The sequence below is a fragment of the Cavia porcellus genome, unplaced genomic scaffold (genome assembly GCF_034190915.1).
Source record: "Cavia porcellus strain 051 isolate PalLab524CR breed Dunkin Hartley unplaced genomic scaffold, mCavPor4.1 scaffold_6, whole genome shotgun sequence".
Taxonomy (NCBI): Eukaryota; Metazoa; Chordata; class Mammalia; order Rodentia; family Caviidae; genus Cavia; species Cavia porcellus.
The window spans coordinates 74,185,981-74,213,298 of record NW_026947489.1 but is presented as its reverse complement, the minus strand read 5'-3'; the positions used below and the strand labels follow the sequence as shown (position 1 = coordinate 74,213,298).

The following is a 27,318-nucleotide window of genomic DNA, read 5'->3' as shown; positions in this document are numbered from 1 at the left end:
TTCGGCAAATTTCCCCATGGGGAAGGAATTAAGATGGAACTTCTGCTCAGTCTCTTCCAGGTCACATCTGAGTCTGAGTTCTTCCCTGGTTAATTTATCTTTTAAGGTGGAGCCAGCTTAAGCAAAGACAGAGTCCCCATAATGTTCTATCATGTGCTCATTTTAAGTTTCTAAATCACTATTCACAGAAACTAACAAAAGATGGTGGTTGGTGGTGTATCACAGGGAATTAAAAGAGCATTATATGAGGTTGAAAGTCAGGTTAACACTCTGCCTTCACATTCTTTAAGTCTGAAAAATTCTTTATCAAGATTCCCCTATACCCCCTTTCGTATTAGATATTGTTTATATAGAAAGAATCCCATAATTTGCTTTTGCGACCTGCATCCTAAAACCAAAATAGCTCATGATACAGCCTCTAAGTCATCATTTATTGATTTATAGAGCACCCATCACATGATTGAGGTGCTTTACAATACAGTAAACATCACAACAAAACTCACATAGTTAAATACAATCAACAAATTACAGAACTTAAAAAAAAGAAAAGAAAAAAAAAGAAAACTGGAATGAAGCAATATTATGTCAAATTTTCAAAGATGCTGAGAAGTGGCAGTACAAAAAAGGTAATTCCACCAACTGGAGACCAGACGGGCAAAATACACAGGCACCACCACCCAAAGAGGGCAGATCTGTAGAGAAGAGCAAGCATATGAAATTTCACAACTGGGAATAAAGGCCATTAAAGATAACCATGACACCCCAAGTGATCACAGAACCAGTGGGATAACCTCATGAACTTACAAGGTTTACAATGACAAGGAAATCAAATTCATATGGATTAAACTCAAAAGAGGCACTCAGAAAGCCACTGAGAGATCATCCTTTATGAACACAGACTGAATTCCCTAAGCCTCTACAAGAACTTGGAATTTAGAAAACAGCTGACAGTTCTATAACCCAAAGGACTATGTAGACGCTGATGATTGGCACAAGGTTAGGAAGGAAAACTCCTTTTCCTAAAGCAGAGAAAAATTACCTCACATTCTAACGATGAGGCAGTGGTGGGTCAAAAACCACCTGGTTCAGTGTCACCCAAGTGTGAGTTAATAACAGAGAGGCATTTCAATTCACATTGTCAGATGAACACTGGGAAAGGCACAGATGACATCTCTGACAGAGGAAAAGAGTCCTAACTTCTGCTGAGGCCTGTGTGTTTGTAGCACGGTCGGGGCACCGGGTGGAAACAGTGTGAGAGAGGCATTCACTTCTGGCTCTTCCACTCCCCTAGATCTAGCCCTCAATACCCACATGGTTCTACCAGAATAACTGTAGTGGCACTTACAGTTCAGAAATAGTTATCCCTGAGGTACTGGGTCATTAGCTACTTGTTGAGGAGTCAAATCCCAGATTTTAAGTCAATAGGTTGTTAGCAGGATCACAGCAATTAGAAAAGGAAAATTCTAACTCCATCTTGCCACAAGCAAGATACCACTGTGGACAATTTATGATCCGAGTAAAAAGGACTACATTTCAAGTCCCTTGTAGGAGTGCAGTGCTAGCACTTTGGGGCAGTAAATTTTACAGCCTCTTAAAAAAAATAGTCACCAAGTGATCAAAGAAAATCGGGCTCCAGTGAATCAACTCAATTTTCACAGTCACTACACATTTATATGTTTTTAAAAAAATGTTATGGGTTTTTACAATGCTTCAGAGTGAAAAACTGACTGGTGTTTAGGGGAAAAAACCTCCATCTCTACTGTCGACACCCTTTATCATTTTACTTCTGCTTTAAAAAGGACACACAAATTTGGTAGAGGTCTGGACTGCTGGCAGGAACCCTTTCGCTTTTCTGCCAAAGCATTGCCACCAAACTCTCTCAGAGCAGAGATGCAATGACTCTCACAATCAAACACCATGCCCTGTCTGGAACTGTCTCAAGTTCTACCCCTCATTTGCCAAACACTACTTCCCACTTAACCTCGTAACAAAAAGAGGAAAGGCTAGGCCTAACTCTAACACTGCAATTCTCATTTTATCAGTTGCTAAACTTGTTTTAAAAAACTGTATGATATGAAATATACTTATGTCAAACATTAATCAAATCCAAGTGTGCTACATCAGTGACAGAATCTGTGTATCAAACAGCAAAGCATTTACTCCTGCAATGCTTTTTAGATTCATGTTAAGAATCTAGATAAAACCCAATTCACATAATACCATGGCCATGTGATTTTCAAGTATTAAGTTTGTTTGCATAAGGAATCAACCTGAGATTTTCTAAACTGCACTTCTCTGGCATTCAGTACTATAACCTTCATTCAATACAATAAAAGCCAACAACAACTTGACAATTATTGGAAAAAAATTGTATTTTGGAAGAACTCACTACATAAGGTGACAGAATTCCAAAATCAAATTACATGAAAATATACATCGCAATTTCTTTGTACAATAGGTGAGCAAAAATCTGCAGTATAGAAGAGAGACAAAGAAACATAAAGGACTAAGAAAAGTGTGAGGCCAAATAGTATTTTAACAGCAAACCCAGAAGGAGAAAGCCAGCAGCTCTGCATGCTTTACTGATCCACCCTTAACACTGGGCAACTGAAGGCAAAAGTAAAACCTAACAGAGTTTGTATTGTTTGGGGTCAATTTCAGTAAGTTTAGTTTGGGGATAATGACTGGGTTCAAGAGCTCTCAACAGCCAGGAAATGTTATTGCTAATCCAATCCAAGGGTGCAACTAGAATACAAAAGGACAAAGCACCTAGTGATGACCACTCCTCTGCGGTCATCAATAAAAATCAAGTAACTGCTTACTAACTACCTCAGTATTCGATTAAATGATCTGAGAACTTTCTGGCACAGAGAAGAGACAAAAGCAAAAAGGAGTGTGTCAAAACAAAGAAGACAGAAAAAGTCTAGGATGGGAAAGTGAAAGGAGTTTCATGAAGCCTCCATGGTTTAAAGGAAATTAAATGGAAACTTTTAATCCTAATTGCTTTTCATCTGACATGCTTTAAGAAGTCTTAAAACTGAAAGAAACAATGAGTAAGGAAAGAAAACCTGCTAAAATCTTTCAGAATGTACACGATTCTTATTCTACTACAGAAAGCATTATTTGGTACAAGGTGTGTGTGTGGATGTCCATGAACGGCATATATATTATTCGGACCATGTTGTGCTATGTACAGGTCTTTACATCCTTCCTGAAGGCTAAGACAGTTCATTAGGACCCAACGCATCACCATCTGAAAAGCTGGCACTTGTTAGGCTCCTGTCAGCACTGACGACTGGCGTGCTTTATTGCAGCCCAGTTCCAGCCAGTGTCTGCCAACTCGTTCCAACAGAAGTCCAGCCACAGGTGGGTAGAGTGCAGGAAAACAGTGCCGTGTTTCTCAATGGGAGACCTGAAACAAAATGAACAGCATTATGTGATGGATTTGCAAGTTACAAAAGAAGTGATCCGAATTCATAACATGTTCTATTTCTTTGCCAACAAATTTTTTTTTTTTTTTTTTTTGTCTTTTTGAAATGGTTTCACTATGCAGTTCAGACTGGCCTCGAATTCTAAGAGATCCTCCTGCCTCAGCCTCCCAAGTATTGGGGTTACAGGTGTGTGCCACCATACCTGGCCTGGCAACAAATTCGTAATTTTATTTTAAGAGTACTTTTGTGTTTGCCTATTATAGAAGCCACTAACCATATACAGCTAAATTTAAATTTAAATCAGTATTAATTAAATAAAATCAAATTCATCAGACTCCCCCCACTTCTAATGTCCAGCAGTCACATGGAGTTGATGCCACACTGAACAATGCAGATAGCAACGATATGTATAGATTTTTCAATATTCCAAATATTTTGCAGATTACAACACATGTATAATCCCAAACAGTAGGATTTGTAATAGTCAATTGATTTGGAAATTCAGAAATATTTGCAAAAGGAAAGCTGGGCATGGTAGCCTGCCTGTAATGCCAGCATCAGGAGCTCGAGGTAGGAGGACTGCCTTGAGTTCAAGGCCGGCCGGAACTGCAGAGCGGAACCCTGTGAAAAACAACAACAAAAACACGTTGAAGTTCTACAGAAAAAACAATTTAGCATCATATAGTTCTCAAGTTCTAAATTCTAGTTCACTGTCAATTCAAACCCACAAAGGATTCTATCCTGATAACACTTTTGGTTCTTATCTGCTAGTCCCTATCTTAAGATTGGAAGTCAGGAACACGCTATATAAAAGCTACCACCATCCTGTCAAGTGCTGTATTCTCAGCATTAAGTGCCTACAATCACGTATGGAGGAATTCCCCTCTTCACACAGAAAAGCAAGACCGGCTTGTACAGCTAATAGACACAAAGCCTCTCAGGTTTTACAATCCCACCTTAATGCCTGGTCTGTCAGTGGTTAGTACATGAAGGTGCATTCTGAATATGGAGACAGGGACGGAACACAGTCCCTGTTCCCATCACATTTGTAGACCCCATATTTCCTGGAACTCAGAAACCTCTGCTGCCAAGCACAATTTTGAGCAAAATCAAACAGAAGATGACTGACTGGGAATTTAGGTGACTTATTTTACTCTCCTGATGGAGAAGCAAAACTTAAGTGAGTTCCAGCAAACTTTAACTCATACAAGATGTGTATCCTCTAGCGCAGTGTTAATTACCTCATCATCACCCAAACATCTGCTGGGGAGGGAGGGAGGTAGGAAGGGAAGAAGGGAGGGAAGGAGGGAAGGAAGGAAGTTTTGAGGCAGTGTGTGGCCCTGCATGTGCCTGTTTCTGCGGATTAGAGTACTTCCTGCGGTGGGCCATCATGACTACCGTAAAATTTGCTTTGAAAATGATTGTAACAACCAATGTGAAAAGGCCCTAGCAAAGCACGAAGTGCCCCAAATATGAATAAATTATCTTTCCCAGAAACCAGTCCCTACAGTTTGTATACAAATACATGTATGCACTTACATGTCACTTACTAAAAATGCTTTTTATTAGAAAAAGTATGATGATATAGAAATTGCAGCCTTGGTGGGGAAGGGCAGTACTGGGAGCTGAACACAGGACCTTCACTGAGCTACACTCCATTCCCTAGCCCTTTTTCATTTTCAGATAGGAAAATGAACTCACTGTGTCACCAAACTGACTAGGCTGAACTCAGATTTGCAATCCTCCTGCCTCAGCCTCCCAGAGTGCTGAGATTGTAGGTATGTATAATGCACATCTAGCTTGGGGTTGTAACTTTTAGATAATATTCCTTGACATTTTCCCAGAGATCATGCTACACCCAAATTAGTTCCTCACCAAAAATCTTCCACAGCTAAAAAAGAACTGGGAGTACAGTTTGGACATTCAGCGTAATCATTTCCCTGTAAAATAAGAGATGAAAATTTTCCAGACCACAAAAATTCATTTACATACTGTTTCCAAGTCAAGTTTTAAAGAAAAATTATCCCAGAGGACTGACACTGCTAAGAGTAGCCTAAAAGCCAAAATCAGGTGACCTAACTTTGTAATAGCAAGGATCCATCTACAAATAGCATTAATTTATCCAATATTGAAAGAAAGTCTATCTTCCTTTTTTTTCAATGAATTTATTCCAGGGGGCTGGGGATTTAGCTCAGCAGCATAAGCACCTGCCTTGCAAGCAGGCGGTCGTGAGTTCAATCCCTGGTACCGATAAAAACGAAAAAGACAAAAGGAAAAAAAAAGGGAGAAGAATATGACTAGCGGCTGCTGGGAATTTAGCTCAGCGGCATAAGCACCTGCCTTGCAGGCAGGCAGTCGTGAGTTCGATCCCTGGTACCGATAAAAAGGAAAAAGACAAAAAAAAAAAAAATGTATTCCAGAGAATAGAACTCAAGTTTGGAAAAGGCAAGCTTGACAGGGAAGATAAATGTGGAAACTGAAGCACTTATGTACTGACTGAAATTAAGCACTGTCTTCATTATTCCTGTTTTAAAAAACATTAACAGGGTCTTACTATGTACCCAGGCTGTCCCCAAATTTGCAAAGCTCCTGTCTTGGCCTCCTGGTAGCTGGAATTAATGTGCCACCACATCTGGCTTGGGGATTGTTCTCCATATGACAGTATTTCTGACATTTAACTATATGATTGTCTATTTGAATCTGTATTATGTATTTGAACAGCTGGATAATATTCCATTGTATCAATCACTTTTTAAATTTGTGCGTGTGGCACTGGGGAATGAATACAGGCCTAAGTAATGTACTATATCCCCAGTCCTTTCTTTTATTTTGAGACAAGGTGTCACCAAGTTCCCTGGGTTGGTCTCAACTTGAAATCCTCCTGCTTCAGCGTCCCAGAATACTAGAGACTGAAGGTACGCATTTTACCCAGCTTACAATTTACAGATGTTTCTCATTTAACGACTGCTCAGAGTTACAATCAAGGTTCACTGTTTGGACTTACGACCTGTCCTTTTTTATTTTTTAATATACACAGTTCTGTACATATTGTTTATACAGACTCAGTCTTTTTTTGTTATAGAACCCCTTGTCCATATAATTTTTGCTAAGTGTATTGTACAGTACTGTAGTTTTGTTCTGCCGTGCATTACGGTACCTCATGCAAGCTATGAAATTAAAGCAAAGTCCCCCGGCTGGAGTTCCTTTTTATTTCTTTGCTCTGAATACTGTAATGTACATACCATGTACAATCCCTTATTTAGCAACCAATTCAGCTGACACCCAAGCTCAGGACAGTGTTCTGTCGTTAAAAATGCCTACAGCCTATTGTATTTTAGGCACGGTTCATCTGTTGCACAAGTAAATACACCATTTAGGAAAAGACAATATGAGTGTTGTAACAGAAAACCCACCGCCTCCCTCCCAGGATCCTTCAACTTCTTGGTTCCTGCTCCAGTTCTGCTTGCTCCTGTCTTCTAGAGCCGGCTACCCATTGGGATACACAGCTGCCCGCTGGGATGCACACTGGATACCCCAATCCCCAGCTGACCAGCCACGCTGCCTCTGCTTCCTGCCTGCTTATCTTAACCCTATGAGCCCTAGGCCACCAGAGATCAGTGCCTGGCGACATAAATCTGCCTTCAAATCATGGATGTTTTGTATCTCTGCTGGCCAGTGCAGGGTTAGGTCTACAGTGCCTGACACTGAGGAAGAAGAAGTTCTCTGACCTTGTCTGAATATTGAGACAAAACCACCTCATGCTTGTTTTGCCTCAATACCCCCAAAATACATGGTCTGCCTGTTCTGATACAGAAGGGAGTGATTCGGAGCAGGATCTTATGAGTCCCAGTGATCACAAAACACAGGTGGAACAGCTATGCCAAAGGGCCATAAAAGTTATCAGGGCGCTCTTCCTACTGAGCTCACTTCTGGGGTCTCACTGCATAGTTTAGGCTGGTCTTGAGTTCACTATGTAGCCCAAGCTGGCCTCAAACTCATGGTGATCCTCCTGGCTCTCAAGTGCTGGGATTTCAGGCTATGCCACCATGCCTTGCCTGTGCTCACTTCTAAGGACTATTTGCTTCCAACAGTTCCTCTGGTGATAATAAAACAGATTCATTTGGAGTTAAATAAATTCTCAGACACAAACCTACTCTTTAGAAGTGATGTTACTTTGGTATTTTTCGGTATGTAAAAATGCCCCATATCACATGGGTGTATTTGCAAGGGTTATATACACATACACTTTCTGAAGCACAGGAAACATAACAATTAATTGTTACTCTTATTCTGGGTTATGTGATTGCTTCATGTATTTAATTTTTTGTCTTACACTCCTGGCTAGTAAGCTCTTTTACTCCATACTGAAGACATCTTTCTACCCTCTAAGGTATTTACAGCAGAGGCAAAGAGCAGTGGCTCCATGAATACCAGTTTTACTGTCAAAGATACTTGGCATTTCCAGTGATTTTTACAGAGGCAGGCTCACGGTTCTGTGATACCTTATTAGTGGTATGTTAGTTTCATTGGTCCCTTGCAATGACCTCCAGAAGCTCCTTCATTAATGAGCCAAAAATTGGCTGGGTGTGGTAGCACACAGAAGGCTGAAACATAAGGATCGCTGTAAAGTTGAGGCTGGCCAGGCCTGAACAGTGAGTTTAAAGCTGGTCTGAATGATATGCTGAGACCCTGTCTCAAACCTCCCACCTCAAAAAAAGGTGAGCCCTTTAGCACATTTGTAGAGCTTTCACTTTTTTTGGGGGGGGAGGGTCTTTTTCCTTTTTTATCGGTACCAGGGATCGAACTCATTCATGACTGCCTGCTTGCAAGGCAGGCTCTTATGCCACTGAGCTAAATCCCCAGCCCCAAGCTTTCACTTCTTTCTTCCTCTTCTTGGAACACAGGTGATCAGGAAGCCTAACGTTCAAAAGCCTTGTTTTTGGATATGTAGAAACCGATGATCTGAGTAGGAAACTGATCAAGTGATTCCCTATTAGAATCAGTGATTCCAAATGTGAAATAGGAAGCACCCCACTTAGGAAGCAGAATATGCAGCCACACCTCCCCTCCCATATTTGTGGAAATCACTCTGGATTCCCACAAGAGCACAACTAAGTAAAGCAGACAGTCTTCCATCTCAGTGTGCTGGCTACATAGTAGCTAGTATCCCAGGTCAGATTCCCTAGGAAGCATCTGTAAAGAGATTTGCTCATTTATTTGCAAATTTAGGTGGGAGGTGCTCTCAAGAGCTAAGTGAAGGGAGCAGGCCTCAGCAGATGAAGAGCTCATGCATGGTGGCAGAGTGAGCCGGGACTCTGCGTGTGTTAGGTGGGCTCTCTCTGTGACTGTGCTGTCTCCCAGGCCTGCTTCTTTACTCTAAGTTTTTATTGTTAGCCTCATGTTAGCAGTATACTGTCTTGTCTTTATTACTGGGTTCTATAAAGTGACACTGGGGTGACTCAACACTACTTTTAGGCTCATCTTTGCTACACAGACAAAGTAGGATTTTAAAGGTACGTATATGCTATGTCTAAACGTGAACAATTCTACCACTAGTAAAGCAGATAACACACAACCCCTTACAAAGTTATAAAAGTTATCTGGTAAAAGTTTCTGGTAGGTATGGTATATGCCTATCATTCTGACTGCTTTAGGAGCCAGAAGCAGAAAGATCACAAGTGCCAGGAGAGCCTGAGAAACCTGGGGAAACTCTCGGTTAATCAGAAAGGAACAGGGATGAGGCTCAGAAGCTACACCTGCCTAACACACATAAGGCCCTGGGCTTGGCCTCCGTATGTCGAGATACAGTGTTTCTGACACTTCATGAGTACTATTAGACTCATTTTCTGTGTGACATCAAGGTAAACAAAATAAAACTCTTGGTTATTCTTTCACCTTTTTTTGTTTTGTTTTGTTTTGTTTTTTGGTACCAGGGATCAAACTCACAATCTTGCATTTACCAGGCAGGCACTTGTGCCACTGAGCTAAACCCCGCACCCAAAACTCTTGGTTATTCTCAAAACTCATAATGTACTGCTGGAAAGTTTTGGATAGATGTAGGCTTCTATAGTGTTATTTTACTCTTCTTCCTGATTGTCAGCAAGGTCCTTCCTTTCTAATGTGAAAACACTTATTAGTGTGGGAAATATACCCTGAGAGTTTTCTTGGCTTTAAAAGAATGCAACACCTATAAAGAGCCATGCAATGAGTTCCACTTGTGAAGACTGACAAGGACATTGTATATGAGATGAGTATCCTGGATGGAAATGCAGACATTCATCAAAGACATTCAGTACAAGGAGACTAAAGCAAGAATCTGTTAGCAAGAACTCGATCTAATGATATGGCAGACAAAAGTCAAAAGAAAAGACCAGATACAAGAACCAGACTTAAAAAAAAAAGAACTACAGACTCATTGTGACTGAAGTATTAGACACAAAATTATTAGCAAACATGGAATAAAAATAAATGAGATATAAATAACATAGGAAAACAGGACTCATTTGAATGGTAGCAGGAAAAAAATATACTTTCAACATTTAAGGGGACCCAAAAGTACAAGAGTCTCTACAGAAAATAGAAATAAAGTGTCAGCAGGATTAAGTGCTGTATTATAAGACTATAAACTCACTTCCAGCTTATACCTTTGCATGTGATACATTTGATCATAAAAACAACAGATAAACATTCAGACAGTGTGATGCTAGTTCAGGGACAAGATGATCCCAGCCTTGGAAAGAGAAAGGTTTAGGCAGGCGTGGTGGCATGCTCTTGCACTTCCACCACTAGGGAACCCGAGGCAGGAGACTCACGGACAGTTCACAGCTAGCATGGACAACACGGTGCGGCCAAGGTCAGCCTGAGCAACAGGAGGCCCTGGACACAGAGGGAAGGAGCAGAAGACAGAGGTGATTTCATATCACTGGCTGGCATGGTGCTTCAATGATGAAAGGGAAGATTTGTCAATAAATGGTGTAGTTACTTTGAGAGACAGAGGGGTGAAATCCAACCTTTACCATATCATGCACAAAAATCATCTGCAGTAGGTTAACAGAGACAGGGAAGGCAAAATTACACATATTTCAGAAAGTAATATAAAACAGCAGCTTTTTGGTGGCAAGAAAGAGACAGACTTTTAATTAAAACATGAAAAAGTAAAATTCACAAAGGAAAGGACTAACAAATTCAACTGCACTAAAATTAAGAACTTCTGTTTATCTAAATATACCAGAGTAAAACGACAAGCACACAAACCGACACTCTCACAGAGACAGCCCAGAAAGCTGAACAGGCTTCACAAAGCAAACCGCAGTGGCCGAACCCAGCAAACGATGTGCAGCTTCGCCGGTGACCTGGGTGCTGCACACCGGTTCACAATGACCGACTGCTTCTCAAAAGCAGATTTGTAACATCGTAGATGTGTGACGACATCAAATTGGGGAGGACAGGGAGCGAGCGGCATCACTGGGGTCTACACAGAAGCAAAATATTTTGTTTTGTTTTTTGAGACAGGGTCTCGCTAAGTAGTTTTCTTATTACTTCTAAAGTGTATGAGTATTTTAGGTTTTGCTTTAAGACAGGATCTCACTAGATAGCCCGGGCTGGCATCGAACTTGAGCTGACCCTCCAGTCTCAGCCTCCTGAGCCCAGCTTAGAGGCAAAACTTTAAAAAAGACGTTGGCCTTATTTAGTCAAAATGATGCGCAGAATGACAACTCGCCTTTAGGTATATACTCTAAAGCAGTACTGGCAAACCTATGGCACCCACACTGCAGCCAGATGTTTATTACTAAAAGTTCTAGAAGGTTCGCCATCCCAGAAACTCCAGGAAACGAGGACAGTCACATTCTACTACAGTAAAAACAAAACCAGGTGTTCCGAAACACACCTGCAACCCTCGGGAGGCTGAGGCAAAAGAATTATAAATTCTAGTGTAACCAGGGCAATTTAGTGACTTAAAACTTGTCTCAAAATGAAAAATTTAAAGAGGGGGAAGGATCCTGAGTATGAAGGCCCTGAGTTCAGTCCTCAGTCCTACAAGAAAAAAAAAAAAAAGGAAAAAAAAATTACAGCAGAGCAGAAACAATTCCCTCATCCCAAATCTGAAAAAATAGCAATTAGAATAAATGAGAGAGGTAGTGTTCCTAATGAAATACTACACAACAGTGAAAAGATAAACCATAAACAATACAGGTTAATGTGAAGGATATAATCAATAAATTATGAAAGAACATATTTATTGTAATTCCACATATATAACTTGAAAAATATATAATACATTGCTTAGGAATACAAACTTGGCCAGGGATATAGCTCAATGGCATAAGCACCTGCCTAACAAGTGCAAGGTCCTGAGTTTGAGTCCCAGTACCAAAAGACAAACAGGAATACAAACTTGGAAGAAATTATAAATGGTAGGAACTCAGAATGTGAGAAAGGAATGAGAAGAGATGAATGGGTGTAGTGGTGATAAATATTTAGATTCTTTAGATAGTAAGTTTTATAGTTTCAGAACTCAATATTCAAATTTTAAAAAGACTATGTAACTCAATATTCAAATTTTAAAAAGACTATGTAACACACAGTCAATTCATGTACAGTATGTCCTCTTCTAAGTTAGATGGGCGCTTTCCCGCTAGACTTAAATTATACGATAACAGAGAAACTCCTTTCTGAGACAGGGTTTCCCTGTGTAACTCAAGTGGATCCTGGACTCGCTACGCAGCACAGGCCTAGACCTCACATGGTCCTCCTGCCTGAGTCTCCCAACTGCGGGTGTGCCCCATGCCTGGCTGAGAAACTTTCCTTTACCTGCCCTGTCAATAAAAAGACCAAGAAACTGAAAGATTAACTAAAGGGGGCAGAGAAAAAAGGGAGTGTTTAATGGTCTTGGGGTGTGATACGAAATGGAATTTTCTTCAAAAAAATGTCTTCAAAGCCAAAATTTACATTAGCGTTTACCATACCTAATATTATTCAGTACAAGGAGATGCAAGAAACATCAGTATCCAGCAGTAGGCAGGACACAAGCTTACACAAAGTGAGGTAAATAAAACTGAAATAAGAACTTCATCATCAGAAATTTTACAGCGCAAAGAATCTGTCACCATAGAAAACTGGCTCTATAATACTACTTAAAAAGAGAAACCAAAGAAAGCAACAATTCAAAAACATGATTTTAAAAAATTAATAGCATCTACAAAAAGACAAAGAAAATGGTTATGATATTCAAAATGAGCTTACCCTGAAATAAGTGAAATTTCTAGCTGCTGAATAAATGTCACTCAAAAGCAGTTTCTTGGCTTTTTCTTACACAGCGGGCGACTTTCCTTTTAAATTCTCCATTTCTGTCTTCCCTCCATTCTTTCTGTAAATGCAAAGGTAGAATCAAATGATTTCATGCAAATACCTTCTTATAATCCCAAATACTTAATTTCAAATACATTCCTTTAGTGGTTTGTGCGCTTTAAATGGCAAGCTGCTAAGGCTGGAAAGTGACGGGTAATATTTGTGTTTTCTGAGACAGGGTCTCACTATGTAGAGTTCAGGAAGGCTGGAATTCACTACGTAGCTCAGATGGGTCTCAAACTCAGAGAGATCCTCCTGCTCTGCATCCCTGGGTGCTGGGATTCTGGCTATGAGTCACCACACCCCATCAAAAAGTGCAAGGCACTCTGCTGGGACACAAGCAAAAATCTCTACTACATAAATTACCTCTGTGGGAAAGTTCTTTTCAAATGAAAAGGACCACAGAAGTTACAATGTAGTATTACACAAAAGAGAGCCACAATTTACAAATAAAGCATTCCAATTATCTAAAGGATGACCAACTCCCATCTGGGAACCATCAGAAGGCAAAGTCAGCATGAAAGCATATCCAACCTAAGACAGAAGAAAGAGACACATCACACTGAGATGTTAGGGAGCACCAGCAGCGTGAGAGGAAGGGCAGATATGTGATATGCCAATATCTCTGTAAGACATGCAGACGAGCGCTAGCAGCCTCAACAGGACAAAAATCAATCTTACCCTGGGTGCGGAGAGCACAAAAAGCTCACAAAAAATGCCAACTTGCGTTTGGTTTCTGTGAATATTAGCAATTTAGGTACACCAAAGACTGAGTCCTTGCCCCAGCAAAGGAAGAGATTCAAAGTTTGTGCCCTCAAAACAAGGCGCACCAAAACCAAACTACTATTTACACTGTCTGATCAGAGAAAATGCTGAGAGAGAGAGTGAAGAGTCACATCCAAGGACACATCAGAAACTCTTTGGGTTAGCACCATACTGGGAATAAAAGCCTTAACGTTTTGAGAGAGAAATGGAGAAGTATGAATGCAAGCTGGATATTTGTATGTGATGAGAAGTCTGCTGTGATTCTGATAGGTTTTCCTTTATAAGTGATCTGTCTTTTCTCTCTGACAGCTTTTAATAATCTATTCTTGTGTTGGATTTCTGGGATGGTGATTACTATATGTCTGGGTGTAGTTTTATTTTGGTTATGACTATTTGGAGTTCTGTATGCTTCACTGATCCTGATGTCAGTTTCTGATCTCATGCTTGGGAAATTTTCAGCTATTACTTCTGTAAATATCCTCTTGACATCCTTTATGTTGTCTCCTTTTTCATTAATCCCTATCATTCTTGTTATTCTTCTTTGCATCGTCTTGCAGTTGTTGAATTGTTGTTTCCTGATTCCTTGTTATTTTTAAAAGATCTTTCCTTTCCTGTTCACTAGCTGCAATCCTGTCTTCAAGGTCTGAAATTCTATCTTCACTTTCATTAAGGCGGTTTTTACAACTTTCAGTGGAGTTTTTTATTTCCTGTATATCTCTGTGCATCTGCATTATGTATTCTGTTTGTTTCTTATATTGCTCGTCTAGGGATTCTATCTTTTTGTTTAGTTCCTCCAATTTTTTATCTGTGTTTTCTTTAGATATATTCATTTCTTTTATCATTTCTTCTTTTATCTGGGAGATTATTTCGAGTTTGAATTTCTTTAAAGCTTCCTGGAGTTGCTTGTCAATTTCAGTAGCTATTGTGTGATATTTGAGGTGGATGGGATATATTTTCTTCTACATACATTGCTCCTAGGGTTTCTTGAGATGGGCTGGAGGTTTGAGGTTATAATTTGGTCTTTCGTTTTGTCATTTTCCTATATTTCTGTGTTTCAAGTGTTATTTGAAAGCTTCCTCAGGATCTGTTGAAAATCCCCTTCTATGTTTGCAGCTACTGAGACTCTGGCACCACACTACCCCAAGCCATTGGGCCTGCAGAACCAGTGGCCCTCCTCTGCCTGCTCAGAACTCCGCAGTTCCAGACAAGCTGGGCCTCGGGGACACTGTGCGCCCACCTGCCCCTTGGAAGCTCCACAGCTCTTCAATCGCAGCTGGGTTAGGGTACTCACCACAGGCCACGGTGCCTCAGGAATCTGTGATCCCTCCCTGCTTGCAGAGATATCCACAGTCCTCCAGACACACGGAGAGGCTGATGCAGGCACCCCAGATCTGCCCAGCTCCTCCTCTGCACACCGATGGCTAGGCGCAGCAGCAAAACAGGCTGGGCTCCGGGGATAGTGTGGGCCCACCCACCCGTTGGAAGCTCAGCAGATCTCCAAGTGCAGCCGGGATGGGGAGGCGGATGTAGAGGCCTCTAACCCACTACTCCACTTCACTGCACCCGGAAGCCTGGAGGGTCCGGAACAGGCTGAGATTTGGGCAGAGCGTGCTGAGCACTCACCACAGGCCGTGGTGCCTCAGGAACCTGCGATCCCTCCCTGCTTGCAGAGATATCCACAGTCCTTCAGACACACGGAGGTGCCGATGCAGGCACCCCAGATCGGCCCAGCTCCTCCTCTGCCCAAGCTGGGTATTTGTATAGCTTTAGGAATTACAGCAAGTTGTGCCTAACAGCACTGTGGTTACTCACAATAATGTCCTCATCTTCCAGATGTCTGAAGCACTTGTGGGTATTCACAATTTCTGCAAATACCCTCCCTTCCTCCAACTGGTGACTGAACCTAAGGCCTTTAAAACTATTTTTTTTTTTAATTTTGAGAATGAGTTCACTAAATCATTAAGTTGGCCAGGCAGGACTTCAAACTGTGATCCTACCTTCTAGAGTATTAGTAATGCAGGCATGGGCTATCACACCTGGCTGCTTTGTGTGTGCCCGTGTGTGTATGTTTGTATTAACACAACTGCTTTTTTTTAAAGTTTTTTAATTACATGTTTGCTATATATAATCTGGCTTTATTTTTAAGTAAACAGAAACAAAGGGCAATTCTGGTCAAAGGAAAGACCATCTTAAGAAATGGTAACCTAAAAATTATACCATAATAGATAATTAAAAGAGCAGAGAGATCATAGAGGAAGCAATTATAGTACTATACAAAGAAGCAAAGAAAGACATCACTGGCAGATGGTGGGTGGAAAGGAATTTATAGAGGCATACGACATATTCTCTTGGCAAATGAGACAAGATGGGCGGGTGACTTCTAGTCAGAGAGTAGATCAGTAATTTATGCTTCCAAAGAAAAGGCTGGACACCAAGTTCACTGGCCCGTGTAGTGTGGTTACCAGGAAGATATGATTAAGCCCATCTTAAATGCAGGAACCATGAATTTAATATAGCAAAGGGATGTATGTTTATCTTTGCTTACCGGAGAGCCTATTAAAATCATCACACTGGAATTTCTTTTCATAGTATAAACCCTCAATATGAAAGAAAACAACAAGGAAACAATCCAGTAATGAAAGGTTTTAGAGGACAAAAATCAAATGTATGAATGTTAATACTCGTAGTACAGAAGAAAAAGTAGCAGCCAACAGAAGTCTCAATGTAATGAGAACAGAAGAAGAAAGGGGTCTATTAAAACTCTAAAAAACTAACATTTGGACATGGTTCAAGTTGAGAAAAGCCCAAGGAGAGCTAAAAATAAAGACTGAAGTCTGTGTACTCAGGATTTCCCCCTCAAACCTACAAATCCTGAAATAATTATGTATGGGAACTGTACACAAATATCTTAATACTACAGTTAAAGATGCTAGGTAATACATCAGTACCCAAAGTAAAACCACTCTTTTATGTCAGCATCTAACTGACAGCCTCGGCCAGTCTCCAGACTCAATCCCAGCACAAGACAAGAACCATGTTAGAGGATTCCACCTTCAAAACCCAGCTTGGGCTATAGCTGCCTAGTGAAAGCCTGTCTCAAAATAAAAAATACAAAGGGTGGGCGGTGTGGTCCCCTGCCAAGGCCGCACTTTGTCAAGCCCTAGCATACCCCGTGAATGAATCACAAACCAACAACGCTCTCTCCCCCGGCCCGTGCTTTCAGTTTATTATCTGGCTTCCCATCCACACAACCTTATCCCCTATCGCCCAAACAAGAAGTTCCAATCTGCTCCCAAGACATTCATTCTTTAATCATGAGTGGTCAGTTGTATAGAAGACTGCAGAGTTTTGAAAATTCTGAAAATGTTTTAAAATCTAAAATATTCAAAATAAGCTATTTAAAATTAAATACATGGCTGGGAATTTAGCTCAGTGTTATAAGTACCTGCCTGGCAGGTACCTTGATGGGTTATAAGTTTGATCCCCGATATAAAAAAAATTAAATTAAATACATCATCCAGGTGTGGTGCTGCACACCTGTAACCGCAGCTCATAGGAAGCTGAGGCAGCACGATCAGTGTGACTTCAAAGCCGACATGGACTGCATAGAAGACCCTGTATCAAAAACCATTAATTACATAAGCACCTAAGTTATGATCTGGATCGTAAGTGTCCTCTCCAAGGGGTCACTTGTCAAAACCTCGGTCCCCGGCTAATGGCACTTGATGGAGAGCTAACTAAAATAATACGATACTGCCAAAATGAAAATTCCAATCCAGACTTTTGAACTGGGGATGTGGCTCAGTGGCAGTGGGTAATTGGGTGTGCAAACTTCTGAATTCAATTATATATTCAATATTAAATTATAATGATGATGCAACAAGAGGGCTCAATCTGGGTAACTTTTTAAGAAGACAATATTAAACATGGAGAAATTCTCAAAGTAATTTTTAAAAAATCTTTAAACTCAGACACCAAGTAAATTAAAGACTTCATACTATTCTGTTCTGAGAATCTAGAAGACTAATAAAGAAAAAGCCTAAAGGAACAACGAAGAATAACAAAAACAGGTTACCTAAAAATGGTAAAAATCAGCACAGCATCTATCCTCTCATCAGCAATGACAAAAGGTAAAAAATATACTCTGCGTAAAAAACTTTCCACAACACTATACAAAAGAATCAATGAAGCATAAAGAATGATTCATGAATCATAAAAGGAACCTGAACTCAATTCCTGCAGAGCCTAAGACATTAATCTAGGACGAAGTACCTAGCAAAACCAGAAAGCAAATCCAAAAACAGAAACAAACCGAGGGAGCAGCACTGGGGTCCAGGGTCAGAGGAGCCGATCCGGAAGAGCAGTAGAGGGGAATCAAACTTGGGAGACGGCTGGCAGCAGGCTAGCACAATCAGCCTTACGTGGAGCCAAGAATGGAGGATCCAGAACACAGCTCTCCGGCTCCACCCTTGACCCTACTAGGAGAATGGGCTTCTTACTGCTGTTCTGTTTGCTGTTTTTTGGCTCTTTCATACATTAATTTTCTCTTTTCCTGTCTTCGTGATTAAGTGATTTTCTCCAACTGGTGTATTTTTTTTTTTTTAATTCTTTCTGCACCTGCTGTAATTTTTGCTTTGTATTTTCCATGAAGCTTACAAAAACATTTTATACTTATTAACAGACTATCATAAGCTGATAACAACATACATTTTTGAGTAGGGGGAAGACAAGGTCTCACTATGTAATTCACATTAGCTTTGGACTCACTTTGTAGCCTAGGCTAGCCTCAAACTCACAGCATCCCTCCTGCCTCAGCCTCCCAAGGTCTGGGATTACAGTCTTGCATCAACACACCTGGCCTTAATTAATCTTTTTTTAATTTTTTTTTTTTTTTATTCCAGGGATCGAATTCACAACCTCATGCTTGCCAGACAGGTGCTTATGCCACAGAGCTAAATCCCCAGCCCCAGAAATGTACCTTTATGGCATAAAAACTTGCATTTTTACTCCACACATCCCCACCCAACATTTACAAGTAAAATTCATGATGTCATAATTTACTTCTTTTGATACACTGTATATTCCCTATCACATTATTATAGCTACAATAAAATCTATTATATATTTTGTATTGATGATAATGTATTGTGGAGCCAGGCACAGTAGTACATACCTATGATCCCAGCACTCAGAAAGCGGAGAGGCAAGAGAACACTGTGACCTATAAAGGCCAACCTAAACTGCATAGCAAGACCCTGTCTCAAAAAACTAAAACCAAACACCCAATATTGTATTGTGGGGTTTTTTGTTGTCTTTTAAGACAGGATTTCACTATGCAATTCAGGGTGGCCTCACACTCACAGTGATCCTCCTGCATCAGTCTCCTCCTGAATGCTAGGATTACAGGTGTGCACCACCACACCTGCCTGGTACTGTGCTCTTAACAACTGCCCAAAGAAGATTTCAAGTTACCTCACCACCAAAAAAAAAAACGGTGAGGTGCATGTTAATTGGCCCTTCTACAATGTATGCGTATTTCAACATTACATGTCACACATGGAAGTTTTGGGTTGATTTCATAAGGTGTTTTGGTTTTTGTTCTTTTGTATTTTGGTTTCTTTTTTTATTTTTTTTGAGACAGAGTCCAGATCGGCCTCAGACTAGTGGTGATCCTGCCTCAGCCTTCCAAAAGCTGGGATTATAGGCATGGGCAACCATGCCCTGTTCTATCAAGCTGAATTTTATTAAAGGGAGAAGAACAGGAAAAGAGGGTGGCACGTGAGGGCACACACACGTGACCTTACCGCAGCATCCACATTAGCAGGTGAATCTCCATTGGGATCGGCCAGCATGGAAATGACACTAATCATGATGGTTTCCACAGTATGGATAGGGAGCCAGCGTTCTTCTGGTTTTTCATAACCATATTTATCCTCACCAGGTTCATGAAGAATAGAAATGCAAACATCACCATTTTTGTCAACTGTAAAATTAGAGAAGAATTTTGCTTAGTATCACTAATCTGACTATACATATCTAGTAGTTTAAGTGTAATTCTGCTCCACACAATGATTGCATAAAACACTACTGACGTATAGATGATTTCCAAAATGCAATCCATCAACTTCTTAGTAAAGCTATAGATTTTATCAAATGCATAGAGCCCATCTGAAAACTTCAGGAACAAAAACTATTTCAATTCGGTCTGACTTTGAAGATCTCTAGCATACAGCTAGTGCTGAGCACTTACACGCAGTAAATAGGATGTGGAATTAATATAGTGATGTACTTTTAAAATCAAATAGAAACAGAATTATAGTTTAAGGAAAAGTCTTTAAATTCACAAGAGGAGTATGTCATATTGCCTGTGAAATTCATCAACATACTTGACGACATTCATGTGGCCTCTATAAAATCCATTTTAAAATTCAAGCCACAGGTAATAATCACTTGAGTAATAACAGGAAAATATCCTGTTTAGGAGACATATGTTCACATAACTGGGTCTTAACTATGAAGTGGTTCCACAAAAAGTAAAATATTGATTCAAAAGGTTGATCAATCCACCAATCCAGTATCATAAATACTCCCTATTAGTGAAATTAATCTTTTAAAGTAAAAATTCTCTTTTAAAAAGCATACTTTGAGGAAACTTTTTGTTTTGTTTTGTTTTTTTCCTTTTTATCGGTACCGGGGATTGAACTCATGACTGCCTGCTTACAAGGCAGGTGCTTATGCCACTGAGCTAAATAAATCCCCAGCCCGAAACTTTTAAAAATATGTAAGATTAAATAAAATTTCTGGGTGAAAAAATGTTCAAACATATTTATGTACATTTAATTCCTAACTTACTTTATATGGAGTCTAACAAAATTTTGAATAAGTATAATTTTAAAGCTCATCTCATAATATGGGTAGCTACAATCAAGGGATGTGGATAGATAGATAGATAGATAGATAGATAGATAGATAGATAGAGATAGATAGAGATAGATATCATTGCCTACTGCATACCATAACTATACCTGACATGGGAGTACAGCAATAAATATGACAGACAAGGCTGGTGTCTTCAATATTTAAGCTTTTGTTTTGTTTTGTTTTATTTTGTTTTTTGTTTTCGTACTGTAACTTGAACTCGGGGAATGCTGAACTACCTCTCCAGTGTTTTCTGAGGTAAGATCTCAGTAAGTTTCCCAGGCTGGTCACAAACTTTCAATCTTAACCTTCTGAGCTTTGTCCCTCAAACAAGTGTGTGTCACCAGGCCCAGTTTACAGTTATTTTCTCAAGTGGCCAGTCAGTTCTAAACTGCTCTTCATTACCACCCACAGTGAGTAGTCAACCAGTGAGAGTAACTGCATTGCCCTTCCTAACACTATTCTTTGTTTAAGTTTCTATTGTTTTGTTTTGCTTCATCTCGTTTGTTGTTCTTCAGGGAGGTGGTTTCAGACTGTGTAGTTCAGCCTGGCCTTAGACTTACAATGTAGCACAGGCAAGCCTCAAGCTCATGGAAGAGACTCTCGCCTTGGCCTATGAGTGCTGGTATTATGGTGTGTGCCATTGCCTTGGCCTATGAGTGCTGGTATTACAGGTGTATGCCCCCTCATCTGGTGGTTTTGTTGTTTTTTATACCAAGCATGAATCTGTATCTCCTTGCTATCTGTTTGGCTTCTCTTTCTACTTCACTAGTCTGTCTTTCTGGAAAGAAAATATAATCAAGGCAAACCTACAATACAACTTAAAATTCATCCATTTAAAGTCTCCATGGCCAACACAACAGAGTCCAAACCAAGCATATTCATCATTCCACCTTCCATTCATGGCCAGATTCCCTCAGAACCCTGGGCTCCCTCCTTCTGTGCTACAGCACACAGACACCTACACATCACTGTCACATCCCCATCCTCTCCCCACATATAGCCCAGAACATCTGTAAAGGGACAGGTCACAGCTGAGCGACACCACTATCCTTCCAGTGCTCTGCAGACATTCAGATGCTTCCTCTCAGTTTCCCTCCCTTCTCTGTTTTGGTGCGGCCGTTCCCTCTCTACAGCTGACTCTTTTTCTAGTTACTGTTCTAGTACCCTCTCCTTCCAATAAAATCTTGATCATCTTTATGTAATGACCTGTAAGATGGCAAGTCTCTTCAACTTAAAAATTCTTTCATCAATTGTCTTCTTAAACTACTAAGCAGCAGGGCGTGGTGGCACACTCCTGTAATCCCAGCACTCAGGAGGCTGAGGCAGGAGGATCATTGTGAGTTCAAAACCAGCCTGGGCTACAAAGTGAGCTCAAGGCCAGTCTGAACTGCATAGTGAGAACCTGCCTCAAAAATAATATAATATAAAAATAATAATAATAATAAAAGTTAGATTAAAAAAAACTACTGAGAGTACTGCTATCTACCTTTCTTATGGAAAGTCTCATGTATTTGCTTATAGATACGCTCCCATTTAATTTTTACAGATAGAAGCTAGTAAAAGTGATGCATACATCTATGATCCCAGCACTCAGGAGGCTGAGGCAAGAGGATCAACATGAGTTCAAGACCACTCTGGTCAACATAAGCAAGGTTAAGGGCAGCCTGCACTACAGAGAGCCTGCCAGAGAAAAAGAGAGACAGATAGACAGAGATAGAAGAAGAAAGACAAAGAGAAAGAGAGAAGAGAGAGAAAAATTAAGGCTCACAAAGGCTTTGCCTAAAACAGAGGCAGTGAACGGTGACATGTGTGCCAGCATGGGACGTTTGCTATCAATGAAAGCTCTGAGGGGTCCACCTTTACTGGCCGGAGCCACACAGCTCATTCACAGTGAATCCACAATTGAGAAACTTTTCACATTTCCTTCTGAAATAGGTGCAAAAAGATTACTTATCACATGTCAAGTAATTCAAATAAAGGCAGGAAAACTGCTGAAAGCCTAGAAAAACATGTAAGAAATGTCAAAGCAATGAGAAGGACATGTCACCAATTCATGTATCCACGGATCAGACACAAATATCATTAATACCTTCCTTCACAACTACATTGTTAAGAGACACTGTTTCCTTACAGATATGAAAAGTAACAGTGGGGCTGGGATTTAGCTTGGCAGCATAAACATCTGCCTTGCAAGTGTGTGGTCATGAGTTCGATCCCTGGTACCGAGAAAAAAGACAAAAAAGAAAAGTAACAGTGTCTTTTATGATCAGTGCTGTCTCATAAGAATGAAATGTAGCATACTCCCTTTGGTGGCCAATAGTTTTCTACTTCAGTTTCAGCCTCTTTTGATACCCAATTTTTTTTCAAGCCTTGGTGTTCCACACACTGTTGGTAAACTGTTATTCATTCAAGCATTCCTCTCAGATGCAGGAGGAGCTCGGAGCTCGACTCACTGTAGCCCAGGGTGGTCTCGTCCCCTCGGGCTCCCATGTGCCAGGATTATGGGCATGTGCCACCAGCTCCTCTCTGATTTTTTGCTGAAACTATGCATTTCTATTCCTTGCAACCAAAAGAGTCTTAAGGATGAGAAGCAAAGTACAAATTGGCACAGAAGTAGGAAGACAACTCTGATCACACAGTAAAAATAATTAGAAAAGAAACCATTGCAAGCCCCATCACACAAGTCAAAACCAAAAGTTGAGGTAAACTGTATAAACAGTTTATCTGGCCCAACCTCTGGCTCAAAAAGCAGATTTTTACACAGGTCATCTTGGGCATGTGGCACATGCCTGTAATCCCAGCACTCAGGAGACTGACACAAGAGGATTGTTTAAAGTCTGAGACCATTCTGGGCTTCAAAGTGAGCTCAAGACCAGCCTGAACTGCATAGTGAGACCCTGTCTCAACAACAACCACCACCACCACAGCCAAACAGCTCAGTGTCATCACTTGGTGCACAGCAATACTGGATTCTTTCTAATCTTACAAACTACAGTGTTATTTTGCTTGATTGTATGAGCCACCTGCGAGGGAGGTAGGGTAGTTCTGCATACTAGCAGTACTGCAGTGAAGGTGCAAGCTACATAAGGCTCTAGCACTGAGCCACATCCTCACACACACCCTGCTTTTTTGAGACAGGGTCTGGCCTAGTACCCAAGCGGGGTGTGAACTTGTGATCCCCCACCTCAGCCTCCCAAGTATTAGGATTAAGGCCTGCATTTTCTCATGCAGCCAGAATAGTACTTTTCTACAATTAAGAAAACAGATAAAAGTTAGGAGATCTTCATGGTCTCAAGCATGGTTTAACCTCAGATTTAATGATTTCTAGATACTTTTCTAACGGCACCCCCTTAATTATCTGAGCCCTATTAACGAAAACTTGGTAACTCTACCTGTTCATGATTCTCAATAGAAATTAAGTAACCTTTCCTGTAGGATCCATCAGTCCTTCTGTACACGGAATCTAATACAAAGCTCTGTGCATGGTATGCACAATGAACTGAGTGTGAGAATTTCAAAGCAATTTCACTGAGAAATCCATCTTTCTTACTAACCTTGAAATCTTTTTGAAATAGGGTCTTATTATGTGGTCAGGCTGGCCTTGAACTCACTATGTAGCTCAGGCTGGTCTCAAACACACAGTGATCCACCTGCCTCAGCCTCTCAAGTGCTGAGATTACAGGTGTGCACCACCACACCCAGCTGACCTTAAAATCTTTAATGACAGACCTTCATATTTGCAAGTATAGAAGTAAAACTCAATAAACTTACCATTGGGGTGCCAGATTTCTGTAATGAACTTCATTTTAGGAGGCCGGAGGGGATAATCTTTTGGGAAAGTGAGATGAGCCTTAAAAACACCACCTTCACTGGAAAACAAAAATAAATTATTGCATGTTAAGTTCATAATCATTAAAACAGATATAAAACAAGGATACAGGTCTAACATTAAAAATGAAATTTATTAATAATCTGGATTTCCTATAGACAGTTACTTCAAAAATCAAATTTAATCATCTGCCATTCTTACCACTTTATTAAAATTCTCATCAAGTAGTAAAATAAAAGAACAGTCTGATAAAAGTAGCAGCCAGACCAGATCACCTCTGTGGTACAGCAAAAGTCTTTGTACTTCCTAATGCACTTACAACAAAATTCAGAGTTTCACTTTGCCAATGGGGGTCAAGCTGCCAATTTCTCCATGTTGATTTTCAACTGTCTTCTCTTTGTTCTCCTAAGTCTTGTTTCAGTTTCTCAAACGTACCAAGGTCCTTCTCATCTCAGTATAAACACATTTTGTTGTTCCCTGTCCCAGAACCCAGGTGATCCATTCAGCTATGTATTTACCTCATCAGGTAACAAATACTTATTCCACTTGTATGTGTCAAACATTACGAGCAAAATACAGTTTGAGTTTATATTCTACTGACTTTCCAGAGCTACAGTCACTGAAAGAGCTCTCTGCAGCACTGAGGACTGCATGCTGTCCAGTAACACAGGAGCCACTGGAAACACGGCTCAGGAAACTGATGAGCAGAATTTTAATGTAAGCCTAACAGATGTACACAGTTACATAGCTGCTATATGGGACAGTGAAGCTCCAGGTCAGTGCCATTTAATTGGGATAATTCTTGAACTGCCAAGAGAATCATACAATGAGTTCTAAGTATTATTTTCCCCCTTTGGTACTGGAAATCAAACCCAGAGCTTCGCACTTGCCAGCTGAGTGCTGTCCCACTCACTATCTTAGGCCCTATGTATTATATTTAAAAAGCAGCAGAAACGATCAAATCCTTGCCTTGTGATCTGGTACTAGATGTTTCCTCCAGCTGAAATATACTTCTCTGTTTCCTGGTCATCATTCAGCTTAACTATTAAAATCAGACAAGATTTTACTCAATTACCAATCTAAATTAGTAAAGTCCAAGCCAGGTGTGGTGAGCGCACACCTGTAATCCCAGCATTTGGGAAGCTGAGGCAGGAAGACTGCCTTAAGTTCAAGGCCAGCTACACAGTGAGACCCTGCTCATTAACAAATACATTTCTCTATCACATTGACTTCTTCTAATGTCTTTATTGCAACAGCAGTTCATGTATCTGATTCTTTATAAAATATACAACCCATTAGAGTAGGGTCATATGAATGTGATTGTTTCTGTCAGTGAGAATTGGATCTCACTGATCTGAAACAATCAGTGAGTGCCTAGCTCATTAAACAGTATTCATTAATAATTACATGTTGGTTGTCTAGTTATGCTAAACAGCATTCCATATAAAAGAATACTCAAGAGAACAGAAACCACTAGTGATCACTGTGAAATTTATCATCCTAGAGGTAAAAGGGAAATATCTATCAAAAAAATCAGTAATAAGTACTGTGAGGGAATGATGACAGTCTATTGATAGATTTTTACAGGAAGTATTTATAACATAAGCCCAGTCACAGGAAGAAAGGTGTTGATATGTTTATACTGAAAAAACAAACACACATCTGGAAACATGACATCAGTATATCCATAATCTTGGGAGATAGAGGGGCAGGGTTTTGCTAAATTGGCTGGGCTGGCCTTGAACTTATGACCCTCCTGCCTCAGCCTCCTCTGTAGATGGGATTATACACATATGCCACAACACTCAGCATGTGTAGTCACTATTTTTGAAATACATGAGATTGTAGTGAACCAAACAAAAGTTTGCTAAAAGTACCAATGAATTAAAAAGTATTTTTCTTTCCATTCATATAGTCACTTCATTACACAATCAGCACAATCACAAGCATGATGTTGAAAGGAGCTAAGCAACCTGGCATGACATTTGGAAAGTCTGTGAAACCTAGGCCACTTTTCACCGTGAGGCCTCCTTACTGTCTTTGCATTAAATCACAAAAATCTGACAAGGATCAAATCCTGCCATTCTGCCATGCTAACTTTAAATGACATGCTGTGTGCGACCTTCTGAAGCAGTGCTCGTTATTGTCTATAATCTGGGTGTCAGTGGGTCTTTGTGTTCATTCATCTTTATCTAGCACAGTCCACAGTTTACCCACTGAGAGCTCATTTTCCTCCTGAGCATAGGGTTTTACTATAGAAACACACACGCGAAGGCCAAATTTACATGACTGCTTCACATTAAAACACTACTAAAAGTTGCACTTAGAGAGCTAAACACAGCCGCTCCAGGGACCATGTTCTTAAGTAAGACATAATAAATGATGGCGCTGTCACCATCACTCAATTCCTAACCAAGCAGGTAGTACTCCCTTCAGAACTTAGTTACAGAATGCAAGGCTCGTGCCTTGAATCCTATGTAGGACCTTAAGTGAATTTTATGACTGATAAACTTTATAACTAATAGATATTTTGCAGTTGTAAAAGATGTGTCAGTTTGGTTAGTTGATTCACATTATATAACCATCAAAGATGAAGTCATACTGTAAAACACATGCATATAATCTTTTCAAGATCCTCTAAATTAAACAAAACAAACAAATAAAAAACTCAGGATTCTCCTGCCTCAGCCTTCCATTGTGCCAGGATTACAAGCATGTGTAACCACACCTAGGTACTTAAATTTTGTTCTTTATACTATAGCCAGCAGCACAAAACAAAAGGCACATTTCTTAAGAGGAACAACTACTAATGACCAAAGGAAATGTGGGCGGGGTGGGGGCTGCACTCACCACTGACTAATGCAAATGCATAAAATCTGTAATTATATACTGATTTCTGGGTATGTAGGTCCCTTTCACCACTTTGGCGGGGGCAGGGGGAAATCAGTACTCAAACTCAAGACCTCGCACTTGCCAGGCAGGTGCTGTACCACTGAGTGATATCCCTAAGCCCCTTTAACTTTT

General features: G+C 40.3%; 1 protein-coding gene across 2 annotated transcripts in view; it reads right to left on the bottom strand.

Moving 5' to 3' along the window:
* Nucleotides 1-410: 410 nt before the first annotated feature.
* The window catches only part of Ube2g1 (ubiquitin conjugating enzyme E2 G1), an 83,275-nt gene continuing 56,367 nt past the window's right edge, over nucleotides 411-27,318 (bottom strand). For both annotated transcript variants that reach the window (XM_063251012.1, XM_063251011.1), the window contains exons 3-6: nucleotides 24,237-24,334; nucleotides 19,349-19,527; nucleotides 12,675-12,798; nucleotides 411-3,412 (exon numbers count right to left, since the gene is read on the bottom strand). In XM_063251012.1, coding sequence (XP_063107082.1) covers nucleotides 12,712-12,798; nucleotides 19,349-19,527; nucleotides 24,237-24,334 — 364 coding nt within the window. In that variant the 3' untranslated portion in view covers nucleotides 411-3,412; nucleotides 12,675-12,711. The remainder of the gene's footprint in view (nucleotides 3,413-12,674; nucleotides 12,799-19,348; nucleotides 19,528-24,236; nucleotides 24,335-27,318) is intronic.